This window comes from Lissotriton helveticus, chromosome 2_2, assembly GCF_964261635.1.
Source record: "Lissotriton helveticus chromosome 2_2, aLisHel1.1, whole genome shotgun sequence".
In the NCBI taxonomy this organism is placed as follows: Eukaryota; Metazoa; Chordata; class Amphibia; order Caudata; family Salamandridae; genus Lissotriton; species Lissotriton helveticus.
The window spans coordinates 350,258,510-350,277,245 of record NC_136060.1 but is presented as its reverse complement, the minus strand read 5'-3'; the positions used below and the strand labels follow the sequence as shown (position 1 = coordinate 350,277,245).

The 18,736-nt window shown below is 41.4% G+C and overlaps 1 protein-coding gene across 1 annotated transcript in view; it reads left to right on the top strand.

Annotated features, from left to right (window-relative positions):
- ABLIM2 (actin binding LIM protein family member 2) overlaps positions 1 to 18,736 on the top strand; it is a 797,090-nt gene that overhangs the window by 631,270 nt on the left and 147,084 nt on the right. Inside the window, exon 15 of the mRNA XM_078678529.1 lies at positions 14,028 to 14,080. Within this exon, the coding sequence (XP_078534655.1) occupies positions 14,028 to 14,080 (53 nt within the window). The remainder of the gene's footprint in view (positions 1 to 14,027; positions 14,081 to 18,736) is intronic.

Below are 18,736 nucleotides of genomic sequence, written 5' to 3'. Positions count from 1 at the left end.
AGTGTGTGTGCATACATGCTCTAAGCACTGTACCATGCACCTAGGCCCCAAAAGCCAGCTAAAAAGACATGAGCATACATTGTGTTGAGGACATGGTTGCATGTACACCTAATATGAAGAAGGATGCATAGCAAAGGAAAATAAATCAGTCAGGATTAGTTATACAGTACACCTCACGAGGTAGAAATGCATATCACACAGGAATGCAATATTGTCAGGCAAGTTTGTACATAACATATATACAGTATATCTTGGTTTACATCAATGCTGTAAAATGAGGTTGGATGGAGGTGGCTCCTCAGCTGATTTAAAAGGGGCAATGCATTTAAGTTGTGGGGGCTTGGTCTACGGTCTGGGTGCCTGTACAGAGAGCGTTGATTGACAGAATAGTCCAGTTTCATGGCATTGAACGCCTAAAAGATGATATGGTATGTTTCAATTGGATGCAGTCTGAAACTGGTAGCCAATGTGATTTTCTCATTGTTGGAGAAATGTTGTCAAGTTTCTTTTGGCCCATGATCTGTGACTCCATTGAACAAATGCCAATGGGACATCTCATAGGCAGGTAAGCAGAGCTAGGGACAATCACCTGAGAGCTTGTACAGAAATGAGCAGCAGGGATGTATGACTTTAAATTATGAAGAGCATTGAATGATGCTTGCCAGATTGTGCCTTTTTTCTTACACAGCATAGTCTTTCAAGAAGAGCAAGTGCTGTGTGTGTATGTACAGGTCTAGTGACTTGTGCTTCCAGTGGAAGATTGGAGGAGGAGTTTGGAAGAGTTAGGAATGAGGTCTTCATTTATTCACAGTGCTTCAAAATTACTCTAAAGCACGTTTATCCCTTCATGGCTCTCCATTGTGATACAGAATAAAGCGCAATGAGAGCGAATACTCAACAGTGGCAGTGGAAGGGCCAAAGCACTCAACAGCGATGGACAGCAAATCTGTTTGTCTGCACTGGGATAAGTCACTGTGTCATTATTCTGCATTGGTAACGCATTTATCAGGAAGGGAAGAGAAAAGTAGATGAATTTAAACCTTGCATGTCTGTCTAGTGTGGTAGATATACATGTGATCCATAATAACTGCACAAGACGTATGCTTCAACATTCCTATTGAGAGAAGAACACAGTGGTAACACACATGCCTAATGCTGCAGTTCACCCATCAAACTTGGACAAGCAGATTGTATGTTGTTGTCACGTGCGAAGAAGTTCATACCCATCACAAGACACAAGACACTGCTGGCTTGTTGAGTAAGATGCCACCCCGTTCATTGTGCGTGATTGGTTGAGTGAGGGTTTATAGCCTGGCATGTGTGGGAGTGTTGGGTGTTGTGCATGAGATTCAAAAGGGAGCTTTCATCATACTACGGTTAGCATGTGGTTGCACTGTTGATGCAGAGAGATGTGTATGACGTGTAGATCCATGCATGCAGATGAAAGAATCACTCAAAAGCAAGAATCTCAAGGTCCTGGTACTTGTAGTTGTCATTTCTCCCCATAAACCAAGTACCAGAGCAGGAGGGTAAAAACTGGACTAGAAAATGCATCTTCCTGTGACATGCTACCGCTGGACATCTCTGCAGAAGCAAAGAAAGGGAGCAAAAATGGGGTAACACCATTTAGGAGTTCATTGTCCTCTCAATAACAGATGTATACAAATAATTCATGTGTTGTTGCTCATAGTCAAAGCAAACACAAAGAGATGATGGATGGAGCGCTGAAACTTTTCAGATACTCATCCCCCAGTCTCAGATCTGGGGTAAATCCATCATCGTTCTTTAGCTCACTTCGTCACCCCAGTTCAGACCCAGCCATATGCAAATCAGTCTTGACGCAGTGCATCATGGGAACAGTCAATCCCGAACTGCCAAGCCAGGTCTTCCCTGGACCGGAAACAAGTATCCTGGGACCGGTTTCTGGGTAACACCCCTCATCAGCCAGGCTTGCTTGAATTCAGTGGCAAATGAGCAAGGGGCCTGTAGTGTGTTTATCTAGGTACCTGAATCAATATTCCTATTCTTTGCCTTTGTCTGGTTATAAATCAATAATATCCCTACAACGGCATAGAAACCCTTTTCATAATTCAGTCATAGCGCATGCTGTCACATTAAGCAAGCCTATTCCTCCAGCCCCCTAGAAAGCACACCGAGTTCTTAAACAAATCCAAGCCTCCGGCAACCTGGGAAATCCCCGCTACTGTTGTTTTGATTTCGTCCAAGAACTCATGTAAAACACTGTAAGAACGACCAGTTCTTAGTGACATCTTTATTGACGTCTTATGTCCAGCCTTACGTCAAACCCGGCACCTTTCAGGTATAAATATACCAACGTTGCCTTAAGCAAACACACAGTGGTAATCCTGGAGCAGAGCAGCTATCTACTTCCGAAGAGCCCAGCTGATGCGAGAGCCCACGGACGCTGCCCCTCCCTTTTGACGCGCTGAGAAAGACGCTGTCTTTTCTCTTGCCGAGAAATCCAGCCTCCGGCGTTTCCAGCTTACCCTTGCGGGTGACTGGGATACCGAGCCCTGAGAGAGAGATACCAGACCTCCTGCCTTCTAATACCCAGGTACTGAACTGACTAAACCCTTACAGAGAATTCTTGAGTCAGATTCTTGGCAAAACAAACTTAACTTAAACTGCTACTTACTTACTCCTTCCCACGTATTAGGCTTAGTTCAGGTACACCGGGGTAGGCGTAGTTAGAAGCACCAGTTGAGTACGATTAGTCAATGTATATATGTATGTATATATTTTATCCATTTTAAAGTATCATATGGCTAAGAAACCATATCAATGCTTTTACAGTATTATTTCATAATCCTGCTTTTACTATATGCACTTTACTTAACTATAAGTATTGCAATTGTAGCAATTCATTTCTCTTGTATGAGGAAAGAGACTGCTCAATAAATAACACCTTTTATTGAAAACGCCCGTCTCTCTTTTTCTCTGCAATCTGGTGAAACTAAGTACGCACTTATTGACTGAGTGAAATAGCTGTCTTTTGTTTTCACACGACTCTTGAGATATACTCTTATTCAGGGCAGAGCAAAGTTGTCATGTTTTATGGTTGTCAGAAACTAAATCCCTTCTTGTCTATCCAGGGAGGTTAAACTCCTCCTCGCTTATTTGAGAAAGTTTCTAGTGAACTCTGAGCTAGCTGGCAAAAAACTTAAGCCTAATATAGTCAGTAGAGACCTAGTTAACCTCAGTCCTACGTCTACACTACTGAAGATATTATTCCAATGCGCAGAGCCTATTGGGACTATAGGAACTACACTACATGGCGCCCAACGTTTGGTAAGGCGATAAATCTAACGCAAGACGTTAGAGTAACTCAGTCGTGCTTTTTCACACAGACCCTTTCTCCCGTAAATACTCCAAAGACGTCTGGAGTGGGTCAAAGGTTAAAAATCCGCCGAAACTTACTAGGAAGAGATTTCTATGTATAGTTTTTGGTTTATTCAACGTTGAAGGATACAGTGTTCCAAAATATTGTGCACCTAATCTTTGTTTCCTTGAAACTTGATCTGCAACAAAAACCTTTCTGTCAGTAAAATGTCAGAAAGTGAAGAAGAAAGGGAGGCAGCTAGAGTAGCAGCTCAACTCCTAGCGGATGACACAAGTCTCCTGCAGACTGACCCGGATGCAATACTCATTCCGGTCAACATAAGAAAAACTATAACTATTAAACTTATAGAAAATGGACTGACATCGAGAGGTGGTACAGTCATATTCGTAATTGAGGCACATGAATATCGGCAGACAGAGGTATTCTATTCATGGATAAACTTTCCAGCTGCAAACGCTGTCACACATGAGTTCCACTATTACAAAATAGAGGAACCTCCGGAAGAGTACACTCCTTTCGAGGAGGTGGAAATCCCATTAAAATACCAAGAGCACCTGCTCTGGTTTAAAGGCGCCCTAAAACATAATAATCACATCAGCAGGCTCGGTCCACTAGGTAGACCAGGAGCAACGTGGCCGGTTCTAGCCAGCTACACACCACATCCAGACATCAAAAAAATGTTGATACCAGAACTTCTAGTCCAACTAAAAGTACTAATTAAAATACATAGACAATTAGTCCAATATGTAATACGGACTTCAACAGTTCAACCAGCTATTAACATTCCACAGCTGACCCCTCATCAAGGGAACACAAATAAAATTACACCACAGAACATACAGTCATGTCTGGGTAAAGTACCTATAAAACGGGAACAAATTCCATTCTGGTTAGCACAAAAAATAACTCAAATAGAGGCAGTATTTCCGGATACTACCCCTGTTGAGAAACACAGAATTCTGACTATCTGTCTTCCAATGGGGATCGCACCACATGTGGAGGACTGTGACACTTGGGGCACAGTCTTTGCTTCCATTTACACAAAAACACATGGTGTTCCGTCCATGGCGGTAATACCCGATGTGCTAAGACAGATTCAAAATGAATATGGTCCAGAACCTGCTTTAACTCTGGGTATCAAATTACTGAAAGACTTCAAGCAGGTCTCAGCTTTATTATTATCCAACATAAAAGGAGAAGCAGCATCTGTGGCGATCCGCCAGAGATTGAAGGAAACAGATATAGCAGAACAACCATTTGAACTTGCCAGAATCATAGAAAAATCCTATGAAGAGCTAGGAAGAGATAGTTTGGGTGGGAAACCAGTAAAACCCCAACTAACTGAAAATCCTGAAAAAATATTTTTTTTAAATAATCTAAACACTCCAAAAAAGAGCTGAGATGGAAATAAACAATCCACTCCCAAAGAAAAAAGATTCCAGTCCAGAGGAAGGTCTCCTCGGCGGAGAGAAAGATCTCCGGACCAAGGACACAAGTCTCCCCAGAGGGAGCCCTCTGAGAAAAGATACAACCTTAGAAATAGGGATAATTTGAAGAAACCTGATAGATATCAAGATATTGATACACGTCCCTCTCGATCTTTTCAGACTTCCTCGCAGAAATCGGAAAGAAGAGGACGGTCAGAACACAGGGAAGAGCACGTCAAGTCGAAAGACAAGGAACCTGCTCATCAAAGTAAAAAATTACAATTTCCAAAAAAGAAGGTAGCCAGTATTAAAATAATCAAACATGCCGAGGATCCTGAGGACACAGCTGAAAAACGGAGAGTGGGCTCAGACAATGCTAGACAGCGCAGCAGAAGTGAGCATAGCTCGCAAGATTCTGATGAATCATCTGGAGACAGTGGACACGAATGAATACATTCAGGTGGAAACTGCAGATACCAGAGTTAGCAAACCTCATAAAATATACGAAATAACATTACGTATAGAGGGAGATAAGACTAGGAAAATAAGGGGTCTATTTTTGGATAACCTCTCCAAAGGCTATGACATCCTTTTAGCTGAAAAAGACTGGCCACCAGAGTTTGTCAGAGAGTGCCCTCATGGCGAAGAAATGATTATGCCTGCCTTCTCAAATCACATTCCAATTCATAAAAAATATACACTTGCAAGAAAGTGGGCAGTAGCCCAAGCTCCTGCATTGTATAAAAACCATGTTGGATGGGATGAGGACTCTCCTCCTCACAAAATCCAGTTAAAATGTCAACCAACTGCACAGAGGCAGTACCCAATTAGATATTGCCGATCGCGAATTCCCAACACTAATAGTGTGCGATTCGCATTACTGCGTCAAATCATACAATAATGACTTGCAGAAATGGGTTCAAAACGGTTACAAGGATGACACAGGTGCCACAATAAAGCAAAAATTGCTTTGGGAACAAGTAGTTCTTTTACAAAAGGAACTACAAAAGACTCACGTGATACATTCATTGAGTCATGAACGTGATGGCGTTCACGTTACAGGGAAATCATTGGCTGAGACAGCCACAGCGGAAGCAACTAAACCGGCTTCCGTAGCTACAAAAAAGTGTTCAGAAAAATACATAGACGGGGAAACCATGCTGGCGGTAAAAACGTCATCAAAAGGCGACTGTGCAGCGCTACCCGTCAACTATCCACTCAATTATACATACATAATCGATGCTAACTCCGTTCCTTTTGCTCGAATCCCTGGAGTGGGGGATAGAGTGATTCCAAACACGAACAGGAGAAACTTATTAATAGCAGACGCACACATGGGGGAAGGTCTAGGGCATCGAGGGATCTTGAAATCTCTGAGAGAATTACAATCAGAATACTGGTGGCTGGGAATGAGCCTGCAAAACTACAAATTTGCATTTTACTGTCAAAACTGCAACAGAGATTGCAGTGGCGAACTGCCCGGAGTATTACCATTGCCCTTCTTTTAGATATCACAAGAATATCAATACGAAATACCCAGAAAAAATGCGTCTCATTAATATTATTTAAGACTAGATTCACTTAAAATGTAGACCCCAGCGCTCGGCTGACGCCAGAACGGTTATAAAAGATTTGCGAGTCTTTATCGGCACATACACAATTGGCATGCTACACTCTGACCAGGGTCCTGCTTTTAGCTCTCGAGCTTATAAGGAGGCCATGACCAGCATGGGCATTGCATTGCGGTATTCTTGTCCCTTCCATCCTGAGGGAAACGGGCTTGTGGAAAGAAAAAACCGAGACATAAAGCAATCTATAACGGCAAAGGTATTAGGTACGGGTGATGGGTGGGTCAAACATTTAACAAGTGTCCAACGTAGTCTTAACAATCTGCCAAGAAATTCTCTAAAAGGTTTCAGTCCGTACAAACTATTGTTCGGGACTAGAATGCATATCCAGGACCTCGATAGTCAGACTTCAGTGGTAGAAGGAAAATGCTTTGATATCAAAGATCGTTTGGCTATTTTACAGGACTTAAATGAAACAAGAAAAGACCTGAGCAACATAAAGTTGAAACAACAGCCAACAGCCACTGAAGAGAAACCACCTGTCCCAGCAAGGCCTGTCTGGATTCCAAAGATTGGGGATCTGGTCAGAGAGAAAATCGCGGTGAAGAAGGAATTTGGGCCTTCTTACAGAAAAGCAGCACCTGTCTTAGCTGTCAACGGAACAAGATCAGTTGTACTACCGCCCCTTGCTGGTAAAAAGGAGAACCGAGTTGTATCCATCGACCTGGTTAAACCACAATCATGTGGCCAATAATAAGTAGTAGGCCAAGTGGACTCCCAAGAAATAGCAGAACACCAAAGTTTGCTACAAATCAAGAGGTTCAAACTGAGAGACTAATCACATTTGATAAACCTACAGTGAATCAACAAGGACTATGCAACAAAGCCATGGAACTTAGGCCTCTTCAAACCCAAATTGCAACAATTCGTCAAGAAACACCTGTCTACAACGATGTAGCCACAGACTATGCTAATGAAACAAAGAAAAACCCAGAAGCAATTCCAACAATTGACAGAACTGCATCAGGCTACTTCATCAATTTCGATGACTTTTCGGAGGATGCGAGCGAACCTGAGGAACAGCCAACAACAACAAAAACTTTTAAAGACAAAGCTAAAGAACTCTTTCATCAACTACAAGAAACCTATCTGATTTCCCCATGGATTGAATTTTGGGTGGTGCTAGGTGTACTTTTCCTCCTGCTTTGGCTCATCATGGTGCTATGCTTGGGACACTTCATTGAGGGAAAATATATTACAATGGACACAGCAAGCCAGAATATCAACCTGGTCAAGCCACAAAAGCCACAAAAGTCTTCACACATCGAGAAAAGAGAACTTTCTTCAGTAAACTTCACAGCCAATCCGATACCCGGTGGGGTAGCATGGGACAAAACAGATTACGAAATATAAAGGCCCGGTAGAGCTCTTGAAGTATCCTCATCAATTTAAGGTTTCATTAAGTGACTTTGTAAAACCGAGCACATTCTCTGATGATTGGGACTTTGAAAGTATTAATGATATGATGTCAGACTTAGTTATGTCAGCAAAATTTACAGAACATGATTATTTACAAGGTTCATCAAATTATGAACAGATGTACTGCTACAACCACTATGCTAACCATTATTTGCATAAATCTGCTCAACCTAGAAATGTTTTTAATTTTAATCAATGGGAACATTGTGCAACTCCACCAAAAGGCAGTTCTAAAACATTTTATGATAAATTCCCATACGTCTCAGGGTTTAACACAAGTGAAGCAGAAACGTTTTATTTCAAACTGTTAAATAAGACAGGAATGAAAACCATGCTGACAAATACAAAATTAATCTATTCAGAATTTTGTTTTGAAAAAATGAATACATTTGGTTTTGATTTTTGGAAAAATATCATTGAAACAAAAACCATCTGGGGTACCAAAGATTGGCAAGTCCAAGGTATAGAATCATTATTCAGAGCCTGCATGATCCCAGAACAAATTATATTTTTGAATGACACAATTCAAAAAACAACCTGTTTTGGCCTAGCCAAAATTAAAGACTTAAACAAACCGTCTATTCCAAAGCCAACACCTGACAGTAATAGCACTACAGATGTTGAGATAGGCGTATCCCATATTTTAAACCAAAACAGAACACATATTGATTGGAAAAAATGGTTGATCTGGCCCACAGACACAAATAACTGTCAAGATAGATTCCTGAACAAAATACAGGGGTTCAAATTGACCAGGCCAGACCCTAGATACTCCCAGAGACAACATCCAGGGATAGTAACAACATACAGTGTAGGAAAACTCTGCCTTGAATGGCTACAGACATCCACACTGGCAGAAATTAAGCAACACTTAACTTTACTTAAAGAAGGTGCTGACTTGCGTGATTTCATTATGGGACCACGCAAACAGCAGAGAAAATATGGGAAATTGACCGTATTAATTTGGAAAAATCACTTTCTGTTGTGGACAATGTGTTAATGACTCTGTCTTCCAGAATATATTCACTGGACAGTATTGTATCATCTGCAATCGATATAATAGAGCAGGACTTACTAATGTTACAACATGGTCAGTCCCAATTGCGTTCTATTGTACAGCTTGGCTGGACGTTACAAAATCTGCGTTCAGGCTACGTGCCTTGGCGTTTAATCAACACAACGTCATTATTCTCTATCTTTAACCTTACTGATACACAAATCAGCTTGGCACAAAAAGGAGCGGAATATACAATTCTGAGCATTGAAAAACTTGAGAGATTGCCATTGACAATGTCAGAACGACCTGTCATCGAATGGATAATACACGGAATCATAGCTATTCCGATAACAACTTTCCAATTTCGATACTGCCAAAAATATATACAGGCAGGCCAGTATGAAAGGTTGGGTAAAGGATACATTAAGTCATCATGGAAATTACCTTACACACACACATGTTATAGTGAAAAAGGACAGAATGTATTTCTTAGTGGTAATAATTGTGAAAAATCACTAAGTGGTATACTTCTGTGTCAGGGTATAAATCTACATGGGGCCTGTGAGGGGACTTCAAATAACCTTTCATGTGACCAGCTTGGCACACCTGCAACTCGAATAGAGCCATTCTTTAGACGGCTTTCGAACGGGAGCTACATTCTAATTGTGGACCACAGATGTTGTGGCTTGATGCCAGGAAAAGCTTATCTTGTAAGCGTTTCGTCCATGGTCACTTGTTGTATGCAAGTATTGTATCCGAACGACACTCCAAACAGGGAGGGAAAAATTTGGCCCAGTTTGAAAATCTCTTCTATTCGAATTGATACTTTAAGCAGAATGAAGTCTGTTCTTCTACAGACGCCTGTGCCCTTGACGTCATCAAGAGAAACGTATGATCTCCAGGTTGCAAGGACAACAACTGAGATACATGCACTATTATCAACAAATTGCCCCTTGCATTTCGCAGAAATGCTAAACCAAATCTTAAACATTTCAGATACGAATGGTATCCCAAGTGTATTTAAGACAATTTTTTCGGGACTGTTAACACCCTTCAAAGCAGTCCTGGGCATTTTTCCTAATTTTGTCCATTCTGTCTTTGGTGGCCTTCCACTCCTGTTGGGACTCGTAGCAGGCATTTTATTTTTGATACTCCTGCTTCGTTATGGCAAGCCAAAACGCAAACAAGACTCCTGCAACAATGGAAGAAACGATCCTAGCTATACGCTATCGGGACCGCATAACTAAAGTCCTTGGATTAGCCCGGCTAAGAGATCTGAATATGACCTGGTTTCTTTCATTCAGACCCATCTGGCAGAATTGTATCTTACCTGTGTTAAGATGTATGCTGTGCGGGGAAGAATGCGTGTTGGACGTCTGTCTTACACTACAATCAGAAGTACCATTGGATACAGATACTTTGCTAAGTCCTGTAACGGCTCATGCATCGTGTTGTCCCCAGCGTTTACCCATCCTGATGACGGCATTTGTGGAAACGTCACCACTGCGATTAAAGGGTAGTGAAGTGCAAGATGAGAGCAGCATCAACCAGGTACGACCTTCTGTGAGCAATGCTGATCAATACATCGATGATAGCAATCATTCTCACGACTGCACAGTTGCGGCATTTTCCAACTTGGTCGAACTTTCACCTGAAGCGGTAGACCACTTTTTTGAAAGTCTGTCTGAAATGATGTTCTCCCCCGAACAAAAAGAATAACTTTTAAGCAAACGAGCACTCAGCGTTCCCTGAACTCTGAATTTGGCCTTCAGCTTTGAAAAACAAAAGCTTCTGGAAATATTTGGAACTGTTTTGGCTTCTTCCCCTGAAAAACGAAATTATTTTTTTTCCCCGATTCCAAAATATTTAATTTTTTATTTTGGCACTCATCCTCTGCTTAAAGTAGAACTATTCTTAGAGAACAGAGCTTCTATTTTTAGAACTCTAGTGACAATATATTACCTCAGCCTCTAGCATATTTACAAATAACTGTATTTATATGTGATGAAATGGTCTCGCACTTTTCTTTTCTGTATTAAGAGCCATTTCATGTGTAATTTTTGCAAAATCATTCCGCTAATATATATGCATCCTATTTTATGAATGATTACTCTGCTTGAAATACTGTACCTATACTCATTTTTCGTGTATTTCGCATATGCCATTTCAGATGCAAAAAATTTATTTTGGGGTGGATCGGTATACACATGCACCGTTAGATATGTTTACTATTGCTTAGTTTAGTAATTATGGACATGAATTCGTGGAGTGGGTGTAGTGTGTTTATCTAGGTACCTGAATCAATATTCCTATTCTTTGCCTTTGTCTGGTTATAAATCAATAATATCCCTACAACGGCATAGAAATCCTTTTCATAATTCAGTCATAGCGCATGCTGTCACATTAAGCAAGCCTATTCCTCCAGCCCCCTAGAAAGCACACCGAGTTCTTAAACAAATCCAAGCCTCCAGCAACCTGGGAAATCCCCGCTACTGTTGTTTTGATTTCATCCAAGAACTCATGTAAAACACTGTAAGAACGACCAGTTCTTAGTGACATCTTTATTGACGTCTTATGTCCAGCCTTACGTCAAACCCGGCACCTTTCAGGTATAAATATACCAACGTTGCCTTAAGCAAACACACGGTGGTAATCCTGGAGCAGAGCAGCTATCTACTTCCGAAGAGCCCAGCTGATGCGAGAGACCACGGACGCTGCCCCTCCCTTTTGACGCGCTGAGAAGGACGCTGTCTTTTCTCTTGCCGAGAAATCCAGCCTCCGGCGTTTCCAGCTTACCCTTGCGGGTGACTGGGATACCGAGTCCTGAGAGAGAGATACCAGACCTCCTGCCTTCTAATACCCAGGTACTGAACTGACTAAACCCTTACAGAGAATTCTTGAGTCAGATTCTTGGCAAAACAAACTTAACTTAAACTGCTACTTACTTACTCCTTCCCACGTATTAGGCTTAGGTCAGGTACACCGGGGTAGGCGTAGTTAGAAGCACCAGTTGAGTACGATTAGTCAATGTATATATGTATGTATCTATTTTATCCATTTTAAAGTATCATATGGCTAAGAAACCATATCAATGCTTTTACAGTATTATTTCATAATCCTGCTTTTACTATATGCACTTTACTTAACTATAAGTATTGCAATTGTAGCAATTCATTTCTCTTGTATGAGGAAAGAGACTGCTCAATAAATAACACCTTTTATTGAAAACGCCCGTCTCTCCTTTTCTCTGCAATCTGGTGAAACTAAGTACGCACTTATTGACTGAGTGAAATAGCTGTCTTTTGTTTTCACACGACTCTAGAGATATACTCTTATTCAGGGAGAGCAAAGTTGTCATGTTTTATGGTTGTCAGAAACTAAATCCCTTCTTGTCTATCCAGGGAGGTTAAACTCCTCCTCCCTTATTCGAGAAAGTTTCTAGTGAACTCTGAGCTAGCTGGCAAAAAACTTAAGTCTAATATAGTCAGTAGAGACCTAGTTAACCTCAGTCCTACGTCTACACTACTGAAGATATTATTCCAATGCGCAGAGCCTATTGGGACTATAGGAACTACACTACAGGCCCACGTCTGGGCATACCCTGCCAACTTAGGGCAAACAAAGCAAACACAAGGAGGGGATAGACGAAGCGCTGAAACATTTCAGACACTCACTCCCAGTCACAGATCTGGGTTAAATCCATCATCATTCTTTAGCTCACTTCGCCACCCCAGTTCAGATCCAGCCATATGCAAATCCGTCTTGACCCTGTGCCTTATGCTCATAGTCCCCTACCTATCTCATACAAGTGTGCAGAATTCACTCCCTCCTTCCATCATTGGAGCCCCAATCCTCAAACTACCATGAAGTGCACTTGTTGCAGCCTGTCCATAGTAGTCTTACGTGTACATAGATCCAAAGGATATGGACTTGGGTATCAGGGTCTGAGGCACTGCGAATGGACGCCATCCTCCGACTGCATCTCGTTGCCCCAAAGCGCACTTGTGTTATGTGTCCATCCTCATCCCCTCCGAAGCTGGTCATCTGGGCCATGATACTCTTTCCCACCACAGCTAATGACACCATGCCTAGCAATACTAATAGGTGTGGATGTGCAAAGCTGTGTGAGTTAAGAAATATTTGTCTGTTTCCCCCAGGTCTGAAAATTGCCCAATAGAGAGACGGGCACAGTGCAGGAGCGTACAGTGTCATGTATTTACATTAAATATGCATCTTTGTTGTAGGAATACGCCCTAATGCAGTTCATATGTTACATGCCACAAACAAAGTTAATCCATAGTTTTTCAATGCCTCAGGATGGATAGTCTTGCATGTTTAATGTGGAAAATCGACAATATATCCTAATTTGCACAAATTACCCAAACATAAGTAAAATGCCGAGACAATGTGTCCTCTTCTTGAGACCTCCTCCCCCTGACAAAAATAGGCGTACTTCTTATTAGTCATATACATATTTCATACATCATTGGCATCTAATCAAGCAACAGTAAGAGAATCAACAATACAGAGGACCATTTGAGTCCACCTCTGGGCAATCCGGTTGTTTGTGCTAAAACGGAGCAGTTTCAAGAAGCATTAAAGACAAAATACAAACTTAAGAAATAAACGTTTAAAATATATATTCCAAGTATACAAATACATAAACAAAAAAACTATACTCAAACCTTTTTTTAAACAAAGATATCAGCACCTTGTGGGGAAGTTGTTCAAGTAGTGAACAATGTTAGCTTGAAAAAAGGATAACTTTCTGCAGATTTGCAATCTAAGAATCAACATAGCAAATTTAAACATGTGATTTGAATATCTGCATCTGCTAGTTTGTGTAACCGTTACCCATTTATACATGTATCCTTTTTTCTTTTAATCATTCTCTGTCTGTTTCATTGTATCTCCAGATGATTCGTACTGTCATGTCTTATCTTCAACCCTACCATGTAAGTTTGAAAACACACTTCTGTCCCTTGTATTTCATTCCCATCTCCTGTTGCACTGTATGCATACCATGGGTTATCAGTTAATCAAAGTACCTCTGAACACAGGCCAAAGAGAAAAGGAGGGGAAATGTGTGCCAAGCACGAGTAAGCTGGGCTAGTCTTATGAACACATATGTTATAGCAGTATATTAATATCATAAATAGCATACTAATTGTTTTTCAAATGACTTCATATTTTAGCGTCCAGAAGGTCTGAAGGAGATGAGAGGCAGTTTGAGCAAGATGGTCGAAAGGTAAAATGGTTTCCAACATTTTATGGCCATGTATCTAGGTTTATGGTACTTTTCCGCATAAATGTAGTGGCCTGTGTTACTTTTACAATGTCAATAAGTTTCAACGGAAAACATCCTTTACCATGCAACAACAGGGTATGGTTACATCGTGGTTTTCACAACGCAAGTCGTTACATCGACTTGCACTGGAGGGCGCTCTAGACTAAGGAATAGTGTGAATTACTATTCCAACAGCTTCCCTACTGTAAAGAGACTGGAGTTGGAATAGTAATTCACATTATTCCTAAATCCAGCGCCCTCCAGCGCAAGTCGATGTAACGACTTGCATTGTCAAGACCATGATGTAACATACCGCATTGTGATAGTACGCATTGTATCATCATATATTCAGTTTCAACACATAGCTGTCTCTTTTATTAGTCCATGAACATGTTATCTACCTGGGTTTATGTATAGCAGATGAAATAAGGAAGACTACGCCATTTTGTTCCTGCAATCTTTATGTTACATGTATCAATGTATATGTTCACGAGCTGCAGTGAAAAACAAGGGAGATTGCTATGTCTCCTCTTCTCTTCTGAAATGTGTTTTTTCTTACTTCTCTTCCGACACACTCTCTTTACTCACCTTTTGTGTTTTCTATAGCCCACTCCCAAATGTGTATCCTGCTCTGCTGTGCATGGCTCCTAAATCTTGTTGTTATTTAATTATTTTTTTAACTACACAAACATACACATTGCCTATAGAAAGATGGGTGTCAAATTTCCCAATATGCACAATAAATATCAACAATTTAAACCCAAACATGGATCCACCAAGTAAACCTGGTCTATACTATAGACCTGGTAACTTGCTCTTAATTTAAACACATTCATTATTCTACATTATCTACAACTGATTCCCAAAAAGAAACCCCAATAACCTATGTTATTATGAAGTACATTTCACTTTTCAACGTGCATGTTTTGCATAAAGGTGAACCTTATTTTTTAATTCAGTTTTATATATTGGCTTTCAATAATAGCCCTATTCTAACACAACCTTACAGAAATGTAAACGTCTACTACTTCAGCTTTTCCGACTACATTTTAAAATTACATGTTTTTTTTTTGGCATATCCTGCACCTTAGACATTACACACAACATTTACAATTATTCATTCTTAATATGCATACAAATTTGGAACAAATGTACGCAATTGTTAAAAATGATATGCAATAATTTTGTTGTATAATGAAAGTAATGGGATCGTCTCTAATATTTCAAGTCAAGATTGTTTTCCCTTACTTTCATGAGCCAGTAATCTACAACTATCTGGTTAGCCTTCCTCTTCCTCCCGTGTATCCCTAATGTGCCTTATCCGTCCACAAATACCACCCGTATCCAATTTTCTCATCGTCGTGCAATGCAGATTAAAACCTTCATCAAGGGATTGTGTTTTCACTAAACAATTCAGTTTAGAGATAATTCAGTTGACTTGGTGATACCCGTGTCACCACACCTACGCTCTTTACATTGGCTAGCGGTGAAAACAATAAATTCTGTTTAAATCTTTAGTCATGGCTCATCATCCCTTGTTTAGGACTGGCCTGCAGTATCTATTTCAGAGGCTCTGTTTATATACTCCAGCCGGGGCTTTACGTTCTTCCCAGTCTTGCTTGGCTGTAGTTCCTAAGGGAAACAGCCTTTACAACACGGGCATTACCACACGCTGCCATTACTATGCTGCTTTTACAACGCAAGTCGTTTCAACGACTTGCGCTGGAGGGCGCTGTTGGACAAGGAATAGTTTAATTTTCGATTCCAACACCTTCCCTACTGTAACTTAGGCTGGAGTTGGAATAGAAAATTAAACTATTCCACTATTCAGCGCTTACAGCGCAAGTCGTTGTAACGACTTGCGTTGTAAAAACAGCGTTGTAATGGCATGCGTGGTAAAAGCCCGTGTTGTGCTGACATACAACCGTTCCTAAGATCAGACTAGGTAGGAGGGGTGAACACTCCTTCTCCTGTCTTGTGGAGAAGACCTGGAATCAACTTCCATTTGCACTTCACTCTTAGCTCTGAGGCCACCTTCAGAAAAAAACTGAAAACCTGATTATTGCCCTGGATCAGTCTTCCACTTCCTGCCAGTAATCAGCGCTGGGACGCTCCTGGGAGCATCTGTGTGCTCTATAAAATCATTTTCATTCATTCTTTGGTTCAAATAAGAGTCCTATCATGGAATTTCAAGCCTGTCAATTAAATTCGGAATATTCTTGCTTATCCCATCGTAAACTAGCATGTACTGGAGTGGGCCGTAGGTTTTTCTCTAGTATATCACTAGCCTGCCTGAAAAAACATAGTAGTGAGGTCAGCATATTTACAAACCCAGCTGCTCTAGATCATTGTATGTATTTAACATATTTAATTAAATTACACTGTTCATTATTTGAACCATGGTCCTTTGGGGTCACCATGGGTGTTAGAAGTATAGGTACCCATGAAAATACATGGAAGTCTGAAAGCCCACTAAAATGCTTGCCACTAATTTCCTTTTTAAAGGTGTCTTGTGACATGTCTAGTTGCCAGCAATAAAGAAATGATGTAGCCGCTTCACTATAATATAGCCTTGTAGCCTGCCGTAGCGGCCTATACCGGCTATTAAAGGCTAGCTCCAGTGTTAAAGGCCGAAGGTGAGGGCCTTCAACAAGGGAGCGGGACTTTAATAGCTGGTATAGCCCAGCTGCGAAGGGCTATAAGGCTATTAGAACATTCTACCACTAGAGGACAAAATGTTCTAACAAATAAAACAAAGGCTTCAGGGAGCCCAAGGGGTTTGAAATCCCCTCGAGCTCCCTGAAGCCTTTGTTCACAGCCACAGCTGTGAACAAAGACAATCATGGGAATGTTGAAGCGCTGGGCTTATACCAGCCATTATAAGCCCGGAGCTACTCCATTGTTTTCAACGGAGCTCCCAACATTCCAATCTTCTAATATAGCCTTATAGCCCGCCGTAGAGGGCTATACCAGCTATTAAAGGCCCTCTCCAGCGTTAAAGGCCCGAGCCGAAGGCGAGGGCCTTTAACAAGGGAGAGGGACTTTAATAGCGGTATAGCCCATCTACGAAGGGCTATAAGGCTATTAGAACATTCTGTCACTAGAGGACAGAATGTTCTAACAAAAAAAACAAAGCCTTTGGAAGCGTGAGGGGATTGGAATCCCCTCAGTCTCCCGGAAGCCTTTGTTCACAGCCAGAGCTGTGAACAAAGAAACATTGGAATGTTGGAGCTCCAGGCTTATACCAGCCATTATAAGCCTGGAGCACTCTATTGTTTTCAATGGAGCTCCCAACATTCCAATGTTCTAATACCTAGTACAGTTGAGGTCTGGCTCCACAATGCCTTTTGTCCCAGCCGACAGCCAGGCTGAAAGGCAGGTCATGGAGGATAATTGCTGCTGCAGTATAGACAAGGAAAACTGGACTGCCTTTTACAACTGATACATTTTCCTAAAATAAAAAGCGTTCTGCAGAAAGGAGATATTTAGGGCAACTTGTTTATGTTTTTTCCATTCTGTAGGTCACTAATGGAAAGCTAGAATCCCTGCATGTTCAAATACACTCTGAGCCACAAACTGTTTTTAATGTGACTTACATGAAACTGATCCAAATATCTTTTGGCAAGAATTATTATTATTATTATTATGTTTAATTTTGCAGTACAGAATCTGCTTTTATACCTCTATCTGTAAGTAACATGTAAGATAAATTAACTAAGGGGCATATTTATGAGAGGTTTGCGTCATGCATGAAGCACTCAACATGGTTCATGCGAGACACAAACCTCTAAGTCAGATTTATAAAGCCACACAAAGTCACTTTTCGTGGCGTTGAATGGCTTCATAAATCTGGAGTAATGCAACACAACACAAATCGATGGATTGCATTACTCTGCACCAGGGTGGCCTTTAACCCCTTCGCTGCGGCGGCTATTCCTCCGCACCGCTAAGGGAGAGGCGGGGCCGCGCGGCGGTCCCTTGCTCGTGACGGAACCGCTCCGTCACGGCCCTAAGGTGAGCTGTGCTTGTGACGGAACGGTTCCGTCACAGACCCGCCCGCCCATTAGAACGTCAGCTTAGGCGCGGAATTCGCGCCCCGCAGGCGCGGCGAGCGGGCCGTTACGGAACCTTTCCGTCACCAGCACAGCCCACCCGAGGCTCGTGACGGAACGGTTTCGTCACGAGCATGGGAGGGGTTAATGGGCGTTGCGTGGGTGTTCCAATGCACCTCCCATGGTGTTTTACTAATTTACAGATTTACCAAACCTGTTAAACCTGGGAATGTGCCAAAAAGATACGCCTCCCCAGGAGAGGCGTAACGAGGGGAAATATCTTTATTTCACCTCGTTTTTTTCCTCTTTCTATGGTTGTTGCATTCTACAGCACACCTAGAAAGAGTAAAACGCCTCTCAGGATTGTTTTGTGCAGGAAGGTGCTCCTTCCTGCACAAAAAACAATCCAGCCTACAACACAGGCACCAGGTCATTATTGTCTGAGACTCAACCTTTGGTCTTTCTAAGAATTGGAACATCTCCCCACTGACTTCTGTGTCCTTTGGACCCTCACTTGTTTTCTTATTTAATACATTTATTAAATTTTGTGTGTCACTCTTTGGTC